This window comes from Plectropomus leopardus, chromosome 18 (assembly GCF_008729295.1).
Source record: "Plectropomus leopardus isolate mb chromosome 18, YSFRI_Pleo_2.0, whole genome shotgun sequence".
Lineage (NCBI taxonomy): Eukaryota > Metazoa > Chordata > Actinopteri > Perciformes > Serranidae > Plectropomus > Plectropomus leopardus.
The window spans coordinates 4,562,727-4,578,690 of NC_056480.1; the positions used below are offsets into that span (position 1 = coordinate 4,562,727).

Here is a 15,964-nt window from a genome sequence, read left to right on the forward strand (position 1 = left end):
GTCTGAGTCCTGCAGGAGGAGCTACAGTATTGGGACGCAGCCATCGCGCCGTTCACGCTTCTGATTGGCTGTTGTTGACGGAGCCTCGACGCTGATTGGCTGAAAAGGGCAGACTTTTTTTTTTTTTTTTAGAAAGGGGTTTCCTTGTCTCAGTGGCAAGGACCGGAAGAGGAGAAGGAGTGCCGGGTTTGGTTTTGTCATCACTGCCTTGTTGGAGCCTGAGCCCCACTAACCCAAATCAGACAATGCAGAGTAGAATAGAATAGAATAGAATAGAATAGAATAGAATAGAAAAGAATAGGCATATCATTATCCTCCATGTGCAATTGGTGTATATAGACTGTTGAGTTGGCACCTTGTCATTTTATGTTACTATTTTTGCACCTGTTTTTTTAAATTATACTTGGCAAATTGTTTTATAATATTTAGTATTTTTATTATATTTGTATTTTTTTTTTTTTTTTTACTATTTTTTACTATTATATTGTTCCTTTTATCCTGTACCTCATAGCTTCTGTAACACTGCAAATCCACTGTGGGACTAATAAGGGATTATCTTATCCTATACTATTTTTTTCCATTTATATGGATATGAATATGACTTTTTTTTCCAGGATGTGGAAAGTTTCCTTAACTTTTACCATAACACATGCTATAAAAACATAAATACCTTTTCATTAAACTATATCTATGTGTCTATTGACTATTTATTTATACATTTTGGTCTGTTTTCCAGTTTTACTACTTTTTATATCATTTTATTATTTTTATCATATTTATTTATTATTTTCTGTTGTTATCTTTTCATTTTACTCCTTTTTACAGTTTGAGTATTTTATATATTCATATATTTTTTTCATGATTTTTTTATGGTAGCTTCTTTCAAAAACAAAAGAACATTTTTCTATTCTTTATTTATGTTCTTGACTTTTGCAGTACTTCTGCAGTACACAAATGTAAATTCCTTGTGAAAAATGAAAACTTGCAACAAAAAAAAAGGCAAATAAATTAAAAAATAAAAACACCCGATACTGATTCTGAGTATAAACCATATATACAGCAAACTGAGTTGTAATGTGGAAACAACATGGATACTACTGTGTTGTATTTTATTGTTGAACATGTTGATAACAGTTGGAAACTGTATGTTTCAAAGTGATTTTTGTCTTAGACTTGTTGGGAGTAGCAAACTTAATCTTTCTTTCTTTCTTTATCTCTTTCTTTCTTTCTGTCTATCTATCATTCTATCTATTTATCTATCTATTTATTGTTTATTGTTTATTATAAGGATTCCCATTAGCAGACGCCTGGGCAACAAGCTCGTCTTCCTGGGGTCCAAGACAAAATAACATTACATTTAATCAGAAACAAACACTGATACAAAATTAATAGTAATAATAGTAATCAATAAATAAATAAGTGAACAAATAAAAATATAATGATAATATTGTTAATGGTAATACAAAAACACAACTGCACTGACAATAGTAATCAAAGATATCTATCTATCTGTCTGTCTGTCTGTGTGTGTGTGTGTGTGTGTGTGTGTGTGTGTGTGTCTTTATGTCTGATGCAGTTATCGGTTGCAGTTCCCCACCGCGCCGCTAGATGTCGGCCGCACACAGACTGAGTGATGGGCGTGCTCTATAAAAGCCGCTGAGCTGCAGAGTGTGTGTTGTTGTGCTGCATCAGCTGGTGTCTGACGAGAAACACCGTCACCGGGACGAAATTACATTAATTTCAACCATCACAGACCGCTACTTATCTCCTCTAAATCCCCGCTACTCCACAAAAACCACCTCGCTGTTATACTAACCGGTAAGTGTGTCACTAATTTTAACGCCTCGCTGTTAAACGCAGACGTGGATGCCAAATCGATTGAGTTAATGGGCAGACAGCTAGCCGCTAGCAAAATGCATGAGTTAATTATGACAGAAGATTAAAAAGGGGGTTTCTCCTTTCGTGAGTGGCTCTTTTGTGTGGGTTTTCTGTTAATTGTGAAGCTTGTTTTGCGGATTTTACTGCGCGACATTTCTGTAAATTAGATTTTAGCCTGCTTGTCTGCTGCACGGTGGCTCCCCATCACAACCCCCCCTCTGTAATTTTATTTAAAGGAGTCACTGAGTTACAGCATCAACTGGTACTCATTTTTTAGGCCCTATTTTTTAAAATTAAGATAGTAAAATGAGTGCATATAGAGTAGAAGTCCATGCATTCCTTTATCAAATGGTTCTGTATGTAAGGTGGGACTTTAATAATGACTGCATGTCTTATTCTAGTACTTTCTTTGGTTTTCAGTCTAAAGGAGGATCAGCAAGCATGTTCTACACCTGCGGTCCCAACGAGGCTATGGTGGTGTCAGGTAACATGATGGCCTATAAAAGGGACCACATCTTTTTTTTTTTTTAATATTATTTTTTAAAATGTTATTTACTTTTTTTTTATTTAAACCTACAAAAAATATGATACCACAATCAAGAGCTGATGATTGTTGTGTGAATGAGTGTGAATGAATGTTTTTACTCATTTTCAAGTGTACAAAATGTCCCAAATAATAGAAAAATACATCTAGATAAGTGGTTTCCTACCGTTTTCTCAAACTCTTTGAAATCTGAGCAAATTTAGATGGTTTCTTTCAAAAACTACATCAGAAGGCAATGAACAACTTAAAAAAGAAATTCAATTTGCAAGAAACTGGTATAATATACAATAAAATTGCCTTCTGACCCCTGGTTAAGATTTGGGGACCCCCAATGCAGGAATCAGTGATCAAGATGATAACATTTTGTAAAATCCCATTTTATTTTATATTCAGAGGCTATGAATAAGAATTTGTCCATGCTACTGAAACCAATTTTTGGATCAATATATAGTTCTGAAATTTGCTTTGGGTAAATAAATAAATATGCACGCACAATTTTGATCATATCACTCTAATCTAATTGGTCTCTCATGTCTCTCAGGGCTTTGTCGTTCTCCTCCACTGATGATACCTGGAGGCCGAGTGTTCGTAATCCCGTGCATCCAGAAGCTACAGAGGTTGGCAAATACTAATGTCTGTTTTTGTCTGCAGATCTGTATTAAAGTGCATGACATTATAGCTTTTTCCCCCCAACTGTGTCTATTAATTTCAACATTTAACAATTAACAAACATTTAAAAGGTAATACAGAAAAAAATAGGAGTATAATTAGACAAAACAATTACAAGGACAACAAAATAAACGATTAAAAAATAGCTGGTCAATAAATGAAATAAAATGGCCAAAAAAATAAAATTAAAATACATCAATACATCAACAATGGTCACAAAACATACATCTTTTTGTCATACAGAATCTGATCAAGTCTAGCCGGCTAGGTCGAGGTCTGAGGTCCACGTTGCTGTTTTTGTCACATCAGATGAATAGTAACTTTCCATTAAAGGATATTTTAATAAGAAGGTAATAAATCATATGATGAACAGATTTTCTATTATAGATGACTGATGGATAAAGATTCACATCAGTGGCCGTCATCCTCCTCCTCACTAAACGAACATTATTACTAACATCTATATTTTGTCTAATACTGTTGATTGTGCTGTAAATAAACTATTGATTACTTGGTGATCAGCAACCATCACACGAGAGCAGTTTGATCTCCTCGTCAAGTCAAACATATTTAAGCAGCAGGCGGATACGTCCAGGGCACATTTTGATCTGCCAGCATTCATACTGCCTCTCCTACATTGATTTCAGTTCCTCATATGGCACCAGATTTAATGCTTGATTTGTCTGAGAGCCGTCGTTGGCCGAAATGCTTTACCTCTAAATCCTGGACTCAATTGCACACACGTACAATGCGGAAAGGACTGTATACCATTAGAGCAGGGCATAATCCATCAGTAATCTTATTTTCCTTTATGTCTCGCCCTGCCGGTCTCCAGGATTTCCTTGAACACTCTGACTCTGAATGTGAAGAGCGATAAGGTGTACACCCGCCACGGGGTGCCCATCTCTGTCACCGGGATCGCTCAGGTCAGTGTGCATCAGTGCGGAGGGAGCCGCAGGCTGCTCCACCAGAACAGCAACCTGAGACTCTCCTCAGGCAGAAAGATCTGTGCAGAGAGTTTGTGTGGGTCATCAGGAGATACACATCTGTCAGCTGCCATCTAGACATGACAAAACTACATAATACAGTTTTTCTCAATTGCGTTGGCTCGTTTCTTCTCACCCCAGACACCACCTGTTTGACCTTCTGCCCTCCAGAAGACAATACAGGTCAATAAAATCACTTCTTTCCCAAAGCTCTCCACCAACACGCGTAATGACTCTGCAAACCATTTTACATTTTCATCTTTATAGACGTATACATCGCTGCTGGGAGTAGCACTCACAATTTAGTTGTATTTTTGATACAATGACAGTAAAGGCTTCTCATCTTTTTTTCTTTTTTTTTTGTCTTTATTGTGAAATACTTGGAGAACAGAAAAAGTGAAGGCAAGTGCACGTATATATAAACAGACAAAAGAGATGATCTAAAGTGACACAAAGGCATACAATAAAAGTGAGGACATAATAAAAGATTGAGAAAACACAATTTAACAAACAAAATAAATCAAATTAAAAGGGGACAAAAGAAGGATTCAATCTGATGAGTGCGCAGGACAGGAGGTGAAAAGAGCTGCGTGCGTGCGTGCGTGTGTGCGTGGTGATTGTGAGGGTTGATTGACACACCTTATATACTGCATGTATATATGAAAACCTACACAAACATATACATACACATAGATATACATACATACACTCACAATATCTTCATAAAAGGCTTCTTATCTTGAATAACATTCTCAAAACTTCGGGTACAAGAGGTAAAATCTCACCCAAAACAGTTAACTTGTGCTTCAAAACTAAATCATTTTCTCATGGGAAAAGTCAACACCCCCAAAATTAAATATTCCTCTGGCATAGTGTAAAAAAGCGGCGGTCAAATGTTTTGTCAGTGTGGCAGCGGACCCTGGAAATGTCCCTCACATCCATATTTTGCTGTTTTGGCCCATTTCTTCACTGACACTGAATAGTTACTGTACAAGAATGATTTTTATGTAGCTGACTGAATATCACTGTGTATCAAACTGAAATGACGATTTCAACAGCTGGTAAACATCAAACTGGTTCCCTCATCAAAAACCTTATGGGTGTAGTCGTGTTTAGCCTAACAATAGCTTTTTGCTTCTGGCAATTTCATTTGCACTTCAAAACACACAAAAGTGGTGTTCATCTGTGAAGATTATCATGCTGAACAAAACATGTAAGTCTCATAAACCTGTATTCGTCAGAGAGTTTATTTTTGGCAATAACTGAAGATCCCATAAGGTTTTTGACGAGGGAACCAGCACTTTGCTTACCTCCTGGTTGGCCTACAAAAATCTGTCATTCCTTCACCACTCTATTTGTGTGTGTGTTTGTTTTAGTGAATCAAGGATGAGGATTGTACCAGTTTCCATTCAAATGTAGTTTCAGACACACAGAGTGTCGTGTATTTGTTTAAAATGCAGCACCGGCTGCTGTTGATGAGCCGGACTCAACATGAAAAGTGTTGCTGTTTCCTACAGATGAAGATCCAGGGTCAGAACAAACAGATGCTGGCCGCAGCCTGCCAAATGTTCATGGGGAAGTCGGAGGCTGAGATCGCTCAGATCGCCTTGGAGACGCTGGAGGGACACCAGCGGGCCATCATCGCCCACCTGACTGTTGAGGTAAGCGGCTGACGGCCGTTTGTGGAAAGAGGTTAATTTTGATTGTTATTAGATGGTTATAACTGAACATATTCAACTTATCTGACTTGCATTATTTTGATATTATCGTGACTTTGAGAGACGGCAACTTTCTTCCTCTTACAGGAGATCTACAAGGACCGGAAGAAGTTCTCAGAGCAAGTTTTTAAGGTGGCTTCCTCTGACCTGGTCAACATGGGCATCAGCGTGGTCAGCTACACGCTCAAAGATGTTCACGACGACCAGGTAACCACGTATTGACAAACACGTATTTTTTTTAACAAGTTATTTTCAAAAGTGGAAATGTTTAACTTTAAACAACTTGGCAAGAAATGTCCCAAAATTGCAAGAAATTAGTAAAAGGTGACAAGAAAATTAACTGAAATTTTCATTTCAATAAAGGAAAAACATGTTGTGAAAACTATATTCACAATTTTATATCTGAAAGTATGTTACAGAAAGAATACGTATGTAATTTAATTTGACTTTGATTTTTAGCGGGGGTTTTTTGTCAGGTCATTTACTTTTTTTTCTCTCTTTGCTGATTCTCAGGTAATTTCCTTTTGACTTTTGACTAATGTCTTTCTCATTTTTTAGGCCATTTTTTAATTTGCTTTTTGCCTTCCTCCCATGTTTTTGAAAGAAATCAAGCCAATCTGCTTCGATTTCTAAGGGTTAACATCTCTTTCTGGTCTTCAGGATTATCTTCATTCACTGGGGAAAGCTCGAACTGCCCAAGTTCAGAAAGACGCTCGCATTGGAGAAGCCAAGAACAAGAGAGATGCTGTGATCAGGGTGAGATAAATCACATCATTCCCATCCTCCAGGATGATGTTTTTCCTATAAAAGTGTTAAATTTCAGCTTAGACATTAGGAAATAATAGAAGTCTGATTTTAACAGTAAGTCACATATTCCTTTTCCTGGGTTTGTTTTGCTCAGTCACCAGTAAGCACTTCATCCTGTTAATCCTGTTCTCGAGAATTATTTCCATTGATCCCTGTTTTCCTTGTTTTCTCCCTGCAGGAGGCCCATGCAATGCAGGAGAAAGTCTCCGCTCAGTATAAGAATGAGATCGACATGGCAAAGGCCCAGAGGGACTACGAGCTGAAAAAGGCGGCCTATGACATCGAGGTCAACACGAAGAAGGCCGAGTCAGAGATGGCCTACCAGCTGCAGGTACGACACAGCGAATAAGAACAGTGTGATCACAATCAGCAACGTTTTATATGATATTAAATGGCAGTATGTGTGCACTGTATCTTCCAGGTGGCGAAGACGAAGCAGCGCATCGAGGAGGAGAGGATGCAGGTCCAGGTGGTCGAGCGGACGCAGCAAATCACGCTGCAGGAGCAGGAGATCACCCGCAGGGAGAAGGAGCTGGAGGCCAAGGTGAAGAAACCTGCCGAGGCTGAGAGGTATCGCCTGGAGAAACTGGCCGAGGCTCAGCGGTGAGGTGTTTTTCCAAAACTCAGTGTTGTGTTGCGTTGTGTTGCGTTGTGTTGCGTTGTGTTGTGTTGTGTTGTGAGTAGTATAGCAGTGCTTCAGTTTTATTACCAGATTTTAAAGTCTGTTTTTACAGACAATGTGTCATAGTGACAGAGTGTGAAATCATTCAACAAACTACTGTTGAGTAAAGCACAAGGTTTGGGGAATTGGCGCCACCCACTGCTTATCTTGAACAAAATTTGCACAACAGTACTAGATGGAAAAAAGGGGGCATAAATTCACATTTTCTTTGTATGATTTTATAATTTTTTTTCTTTCTTTTTTTTTTATTTAGAATTTGTGCTACATTTGTATGTAAACCCAACTATAATGACTATACTGGGAGATCATGAACATAATACTTTCCTTCTTTTGATGATAAAATGAGACTAAAGATCAGACACAAGCCGTGCCTCATGTTGTAGTCGTGTTCATGATGAAGTGTTCACTACTGGCTGACGTCTCTGCGTCCCAGTCTGACTCTACTTTTCTTTCTCTGTCCAGTCTGAAGTTGATCATGGAGGCAGAGGCCGAAGCTGAGTCCATCAGGGTGAGTCACAATTTACAACAGCTGCTTCAACTCAGCTGTATTTAGGTTTTTTTTTAAAATAGAAATCATAATGAGAATGTTGTGAAATGTTGGTTTTATGCCCACAAGCTTTCGTGCATTTCACAGAGTGTCTTTGGTGGGAGTTGTGGGACTGTGTTGTCTGGTAAACAAAGTCCTCTTGTCTCCTTCAGATTAAAGGTGAGGCTGAGGCGTTTGCAGTGGAGGCCAAGGGTCGAGCTGAGGCAGAGCAGATGGTGAAGAAGGCAGAGGCCTTCCAGCAGTACAAGGACGGAGCCATGGTGGACATGCTGCTGGAGAAACTGCCGCTGGTGAGAGACAACGGACAGTACAATCCACAGCAGCTATTTATACACGCAGCCTGCTGTTATTACATGCATCACTGCTGTATGTGGGTAGTTTGTTGTGGTAACAAATCCATCTCTCAGTTCCACATAGTGTCCCAATTATAGCATATCACTTTCTCTATTTAGTGCACCTTTTACAAAACAGTGTTATTGTTATACACAAACAAAAACGTATTATGGCATTAAAACGTATTATTTTTTTTCCCTTTTTTTTAAATGAAATTTGTGACTTTATCAGATTTACATATAGCTGAAGGAATTTCATATTTTATGATTTCAGAAGAAAGTGTCAATATCAGAAAATATCATTAAAATATATTAAAAACACCTAAAACTAAAACTAAAACTATGTAGGAAAATAATTAAAATATTGTGCCAATTACCATTGCTAACGCTTTGAAACCTAAGAAAGTTGGCCTGATTTCTTTCAAGAACATAAGAAGATGACAGTCAACAACGTTGCAAAAAATGACCCAAAATTAGCAAGAAATTTGTAATATTTACAAGACAGAATTCTTGAAAATTAGCCAAAAAAAAGTAAATTTAAAAAAATAAAAATAAACAAGGAAATGACCTTAAAAGTGCTAAAAAAAAATTATCTAAATATTTCTGTAATATATTTTCAAATATGTAAATATACAATATATGCAGTTTTTGTCTGTTTTTTCTCTGTTCTAGATCTTTTTTTTTTAACTCTTAATAATGTCTTGCTATTTTTAGGGGTTTATTTCTTGTCAAGATTCACATTGCCTTTTTTTCAATGTTTTCCAAAGAAATCAAACCAATTTGCTCAGGTTTTACTGCTTGTGAAAGGCATCTGAATGTTGCACAAGATGTCAGTCCAGGTTTTAAAGGGTTAAAACTCATGTAGTTTCATTGCCTAGCTTACACAATGTTCTCTCTGGGTTTCTGTGAGTCACATTCATGCACATGAAGGACTCTGTAGAGATTTTAACATATATCTGTCTTCCTCTAGATGGCAGAAGAGATCAGCAAGCCTCTGTGCGGAGCCAACAAGGTGACGATGGTGTCCAGTGGAGGCGGAGAGGTGGGAGCAGCCAAACTGTCAGGAGAGGTGCTGGACATCATGCTCCGCCTCCCTGAGGCCGTGGAGAAACTGACCGGAGTCAGCATCTCCCAGGTAACACGTCACACATAAAGCCTCATTCCCACTGCACAAAAAAACCACAACAACACCCGCTAACATCTGGCTTTTTAATGCAAAACGAACGCGTATGATCAGGTCAAATGACTCTGCAGAAGACATAGATTTTTACCACGTTGCACACATATTTCTATTTTTATATTTTGAACTTGCATGCTAGTTTTATAAATTGTATTGTAGCAGAAGGCACAGTTTTGTACTTTACACACTCAGCACATTATCCATATTATGATTTAAATATTCACACGTTATTGCTAATTGTCTGTTCTGGTATTTCTTTACATTTATATTTTTCCACACTTACATATAATATGCATATAATACATACGTTATATTTAAATATTTTAAATACTTGCATACTAGTGCCACTTGTTTACTGTTACTGTTTCTATTTTTTTTTCTTTTTTTCTTTTTTTTTACTTGTGCTTGTTCTAATTTCTAGTTTCTATATTTCTCTGAGCTGGCATCAGAGTGACTGTAACAAACCATAATCCCCCCCCCCGGGATCAGTAAAGTATTTCTGATTCTGATATGGTCATCTTATCAGATTTTTTTTATTTTATCTGCTTACTGTTGAAGTTTATCAGAGCAGTGAGACGGATCCAGAAACTACATTTTCTCATTAGCTCTGCAGAGTCGAGCTGTCATGCTTTGAGTGTTTATCACTTTTTATCATATAGAGATATATATAAACTGAACTTTAAGACCTCGGTCTCTTTCCCTCCATCCTGCAGATGACCTCTAATACAGAATGAAGAGAGTCGACCCGTCTGGTGACCAGGCAGATCCGCTCCGTCCGTCCTTTCGGCTGCCTGGACTCTTTGCATGAGTCTGCTAACCCTAACAGCCTCTCGCCTCTACTCTAATTTCTGTCTTACATCATCTGTATAGCCGTTTCCCCTCATGTCGCTCTGTCGACATCGTGCTGTGATGTGTGTGATTTGGTCACTGATTCCCAGCTGTATCTGGGATAAAGTGCTGTGCTCCTCTGGCTACAGTTGCAGTGTTTTGTTTTGTTTTTTAATTTTTTTTTTTGTTTTTATGTAGTCCACTGGTGCTGCTTTACATTCATAAACTCAAATCATTCAAATAACAACGATTCCAACATATTTTCTTTTAAAAAATTTTGTCCTGTGACTAAATTTACATTGGCTTGTTCAGATTTTAAAATGTAACTGTAGCCTCTGTATGTCCCAGACATTTTAAATGTCCACTGTCTTAACTGTCTTATGTCCATTCCAACCTTCTTCTCTCTGCACTGTTTGTGTCATTAATGAGAATGTCTGTGTCTGTTTACCTGAAATGTCTCCTCCATAACTGCCTGTCTACTGCCTTGCTGCCAAACCTTAAGTGCATCTTAACAAGAACATAAATCACACATTCAGAACCTTCATTTACTAATGATACTAACACATCGTTATCCAATACCAGACCAACACCACAGGCTGTGTTTTCAGCATCACTCATTTCTCATCATGTGATTCACACAGAACACATCAACGAAGAGTAATCATGTCATCAATCTTTTAAAAGTCTTTAAACACGGTTTCCACTAACCTGGAAAAGTCATGGAATTCCAAAATCTCATTTTTCAGGAGCAGAAAAGTCATGGAATGAGTGAAATCATTGAAAGCTTTGGGGAAAGTCGTGGAATTTTTGTAAGTTTTGCAATTTCTTTTTCTATAGTCGTCGACATAACGTAGCTCTAATTTGCATTACGTGACTTTTTGTTTACCGTCACCGTCGTTTTCTCCTCGTTATTCTGTCTCTCTCTCCATGTATGTCCTCTAGCTTGAATTCTGTTTGAAAAGAGTTTGAATCTGATATGTTTGAAAAATGCCAAAGAAGTTTGGCAACAAAAATACTGCTGTGACAGTTTGATTTAACATGCAGGATCATGACTTTCCATTCTATGCCCAACAATGCTTTGAAATTTTACCGCATTTTTTAAATCGAGCAATCGACACGGGCAGTCCTGGGCGTTAAAATGTCACTCAGAGCGCTCGTGCACAATTTGTTTCCTGTTCTGAAAGTTGGTTGGTTATTTGAAGGTACGGAGTAGAGATGCAGAATATTGGATTTTTGCAGATTACTTTGAAACTCCTTTTGGCCTCCTGCAGATGCAGATAAGGATACGTGCATGTGTTTTTCCACCTAATCGCAGAGAACAAGTCTCTCCTGTTGTGGAGTTAACTCTTATTGTGATGGAAACATTTGTTGTAAAGGGTTCTATAAAGATCTGTTTGTGTTATTTTTTGTTAATGGTCATGGAAACGTTATTATGGATCCTTGAAAAGTCATGGGAAATTTTTCTTGTGGGAACCCTGTTTAAAGTTGTCATGGATGGTTGCAAACCAGCACCTCATCAAAACTGTGATACCGTCTGTAACTTTGCATGCCAGTCTCCATCCACATTAACGTTACATAGTCCTGTCCTGCAGAATCAGCGTTAACATTTTGAGATTTTCAGGAAGAGACTTATTAGAGGGCCCTTTGCTTAAGGCATACCAGCATTATATCGTATCAGCCACTAAAAACCTGTGCAGGAGCCCCTTACTGCACTTTTCTCCCTTAGCTTTATGCAAAAATAGCAAATGTTGTGCATGTTCACTAATCCTAACGCATCTTTAGCTCTATCTTCCCCTCAGGTTCTATTCCAAGCACTTCTTCATTATACATGTCTGTTAACTAATTGATATTTTTATATCTATCATCAGAGCAATGCAATGGTAACTTAAAACCTCACAGCATCCTTACGGGATGCTTAAAATGTTAGCAATTCAGGAAATCCAGCTCAATTTACTGTTAACCTCACTGTACGTCTGTCGAGACAACGGCATACAGAACATGTGATTTTAATATAAGATTATACGTTAAAAGAGAATGTAAAAGCTCTTGATTTATCATTCATGATATGATTTATGTGATGCTGAAAGTTGGTTTAGCAAAACAGGAATTTACAATCGTCATGATCTGGTGCTGTAATTATCACGGTCGTTAAGGTCCCTTCTCTTTGTCAGTCCTCAGCAGAGGGGCCAACAATCAGAGATTCTGTCTTTTCTTAACCCTTTGAAACCTAAGGCGACATCACGTTTTTTGTGCATCTTTCAGACGCCTGTCACAAGTGTTTAAACCTTTTGAGCCATGAGTAATTAGTGTGATTGCTACCAAAAACATTTGGGGAAAAAAAGAAAAGTCAATGGCCAAATGTTCCATAAATTGCAAGAAATAAGTAGATTTAGGAAAAAAATTAACGCTAGGGAAAGAATTCACTGGAAAAATGTTGAAGAAAAATGTTAGGGAAGAAATATTTTTATAATTGCATAGATTAGATTATGTTAAAGAAGTATTATTAATTAATTAATTAATTTGTTTGCCTTCTTTGTTTTATTTATTTTCTTTAAACAAATTTTCAGGTAATTTTCTGTTTCTTTGTTTCTTTTTTTTGTTATGAATTTCTTGCTTTTTTTGTCATTTCTTCCTTTATTGCTCATTGCATTCTTCATGTTTTTGAAAGAAATCAAGTCATTTTATTAAGGTCTCAAAAGGTTAAGGACACTAAAACAAAACAAATCGCAGCCAAAACAGGCACTTGAATCTGGATCTTGTGGTTCAGATTCTCTTGAGACGTTGCCCCCCTGCAGCCCTGTAATAAATACACTGCACTGATGTATACCTTAAGTAAAGTGGCGTCGTTGGTGTTAATATGACGAGTCATGTAGCAGCTCTTATAAAGGTGTATCTTGTAAAACTCAAGAGAAATGTGTTGTAAAGTAACGCTTTGGCCTTTATTGTAGCAGTGGGAATACCACAGTGTCACTTTGAGAAAACTACTGAAATGCTGAACTGAGTGTGTAGTATTGTTGTTTTTTGTGAAAGCCTAATGTAAACAGAAATATACCAGATGCTAAAAGGTCAGTTTGTTCGTCAGGGAAAGGTTGTTTAAGCTTTGACAGATTGGTGGTGAGAAATATAGAAAATGTGAAATTGGTTAATTTATTTTGTTTGTTTTACTGCAGTCATCCTTGCTGTGTTGTGTAGCTACTGTACTTGTTTGTTAACTTATTTATTTATAATGAAGTTAATTAACTCTTACATGAGTCAAAGCATCTGTCACCAGAGTGATATGTTAGTGAGGATTTTGGAGCTGGCTAAGAAGTGTTGTCTCCTGAAGTGCTCAAACATGATATCATCACTCTGTCCAGTTGTCACCCTCTGCCTGTAACCTCTGGGGCTGGGTTAACATGTGTTACCCTGTTTTTTAGTTTTTTAATTTTTTTCAGTATGTGTTTTAAGACATCAAAAGGAACTAGAAGGGACATTTCACCCCAAAATCAAAAATAAATATATTTCCTCTTACCCGTAGTGCTATCTTTATATCTAGATGGAGTTGGAGATATCGGCCTTAAATCTTTTTCAAAAATGTTCTTTAAAAAAAAAAGCATTTTTGTTTTGTTTTGTTTTTAGCAATTCACACAAAATTAATCTAAACTGTAAAAATGGCACAGCAAGTTAAGAGAAAATATATGTATTTTGGATTTTGGGGTGAACTGTGCCCTTTAATCATTTTACACTGAGTACAAGACTCAATCAATTGCATGTCTAGTTTTGTTTCACTGTAATTAATAGTTTTTTCTTTCTCCTACATGGTACTCAACTTCAACACCTCACTGTTTGTCACTGCAGCCAAATGTATTGAAATGGCTTTCATGTTATTTATTTGAAAGTGAATACTACTGTTAATATGCATGCATCAACACCTCTCACTCTTAAACTGAACTTTAATATTACACGTGTTTGTTTTCAGTCAGGAGGCTGTAAAATACTTTACTGCAAACCTACCAAAGTAGGAGGAGACTCAAAGTTAGCCATAAAAAAAGAAAATATCATCTTGGTTTCTCTTTAATTTCTTTAATTTATTGCTACTCAGAGTGGCACCACATATGGATATGGACGTATTTATATAGTATAAACAGTATATTTGATATTTACAGTATCAGTGTAGCACTGTTTGCTTCACAAGTCGCCATTAACAACTCTACTAATTCTCACTAACAGCAGTGCTTCATGATAAATGTATTGAAGCTATATTCAGTGTATTAGAGTTTTCTGTGTAATTTTGACTCACTGGTGAAGTTCTGCCAAGGAAGATACCACTTTGTTGCTTTCTAATCGCTGTCTTTGCACTGCTGGAAATTTGTGTTTTTAGGAAAATGGTATTCTGCAAATCTGTACACAATAAAGTTGACATTAAACTGCAAAAGGGAAACGACTTATGTCCTTTACTGTTTCTAAAAACAGAATAACTGTATTCTACAGTTTATTAGTATAGTCTACACATGTATTAATGTGATTTGTTCATGCTTTTGTTGTTTGTTTTTGGGGTTTTTTCTGTTTATTTGTTCCACTTTTTTATTGATTGGCAATTTATGTTGCTTTTAAATAGTAACTGCAGTGTTTTTAGAAAGACAATCAAAAAGAAAAACATGGGAAACTTATTTAGAAGCAGCTCCCACATGCATGTGGAGTCCTAATAAACTGTAATTTCTCAACATTTCTAAGGTTTTCCTTGTATCGATCTGTCATAGAATACTGATGTTGATTTTTAGGTGTCTGTTTCACACTCAGATCTGTGTTGGATAGTTACATGTATTTAATCAGCTGCAGTGACAGAATAAAACATGTCATCAAATTACAGTAACTAATCAAAATGTTGGTGGTTGTAAAAGGGCTGCAGCTGAATATGTTCTTTTATAGGTTTATGTAGGATTTAACATTCATTTTTATGATTTGTATCTTTTTTTGTGGCATAGGCTACATATGGACATTTTTCAGCTTTACTGACCATTTGTTAGAAAAGGGACTGTTCATTACTTATGAAGGGTGGTGCAAATAGAGGGAGGGTTGTCAAATATTTTTTTAAAGCGCTGGAAAGGAAATTATTCTCATATTTTGGCTTAGGGGAAGGGTAAACTATTACATTACTGTATTTTATATTTAAATTTACCACCAAATATCACCAAAATTACAGCATTTATCATAGCCAGAAATCTGACAAAAAAAAGTTACAACAGTCCTTGAAAACATTATGTGGTACAAGCACAAGCAAGGTACAAAAAACACAACGAAATCTGAGCTTATTCATCAAAGTCACTTTCAGTTTGCACTAACTCACCAGCATGCACAACAAAAGTGAAAAACAAGGTTTTCTTCAACTTCAGGACTTTTTCTTCAACTTTTCACTTTCAAATATCGAAGTGTTACGTTTTTAAAATCTAACTACTAATTTACGGTGAAGAAAGGGTCATACAATTTTCCCTAAGTCACTTAAGAAGGCTCAAGGAAAAATATCTGTAGTCAGAACCCCTAAAAAAGTAATTAAATATATTAAGTCACATTACTTTGATAAAGTAGCCTTGTTAAAGTAGTTACATTACTTATTACATTTTTTTACAAGGTAACTAGTTATCTGTAATCTGTCACTATTTTAAAGTGACATTTCCAACGCTGATGGAAAACTGACAAAATGAGTGATTGATTTTGTGGATGCAAAAGCACTGCAGCAATAGTGACTTTTTGAATGTGATGTGTGGCTGTTGACACCTATTTAAGAACTGCATTATGCTAAATAACATGGTCATG

The 15,964-nt window shown here is 36.7% G+C and overlaps 1 protein-coding gene across 1 annotated transcript; it reads left to right on the forward strand.

Moving 5' to 3' along the window:
* The first annotated feature begins 1,692 nt into the window (after positions 1–1,692).
* On the forward strand, positions 1,693–12,621 carry flot1a (flotillin 1a). Its single transcript, XM_042507094.1, has 13 exons — positions 1,693–1,818; positions 2,299–2,362; positions 2,964–3,039; positions 3,927–4,017; positions 5,595–5,738; positions 5,883–6,002; positions 6,456–6,551; positions 6,781–6,933; positions 7,024–7,205; positions 7,747–7,792; positions 7,984–8,121; positions 9,134–9,298; positions 10,057–12,621. The coding sequence occupies exons 2-13, from the start codon at positions 2,320–2,322 to the stop codon at positions 10,075–10,077; spliced, it is 1,275 nt and encodes a 424-aa protein (XP_042363028.1). The 5' UTR covers positions 1,693–1,818; positions 2,299–2,319; the 3' UTR covers positions 10,078–12,621.
* Positions 12,622–15,964: the final 3,343 nt, after the last annotated feature.

Excerpts from the sequence above, each read along its gene's own strand:
- flot1a (XM_042507094.1), top strand. The coding sequence starts at position 2,320 with ATGTTCTACACCTGCGGTCCCAACGAGGCTATGGTGGTGTCAG. Across the intron at positions 3,040-3,926 it reads TGCATCCAGAAGCTACAGAG|GATTTCCTTGAACACTCTGA; the intron begins GTTGGCAAATAC and ends GCCGGTCTCCAG. Across the intron at positions 7,793-7,983 it reads CCGAAGCTGAGTCCATCAGG|ATTAAAGGTGAGGCTGAGGC; the intron begins GTGAGTCACAAT and ends TGTCTCCTTCAG.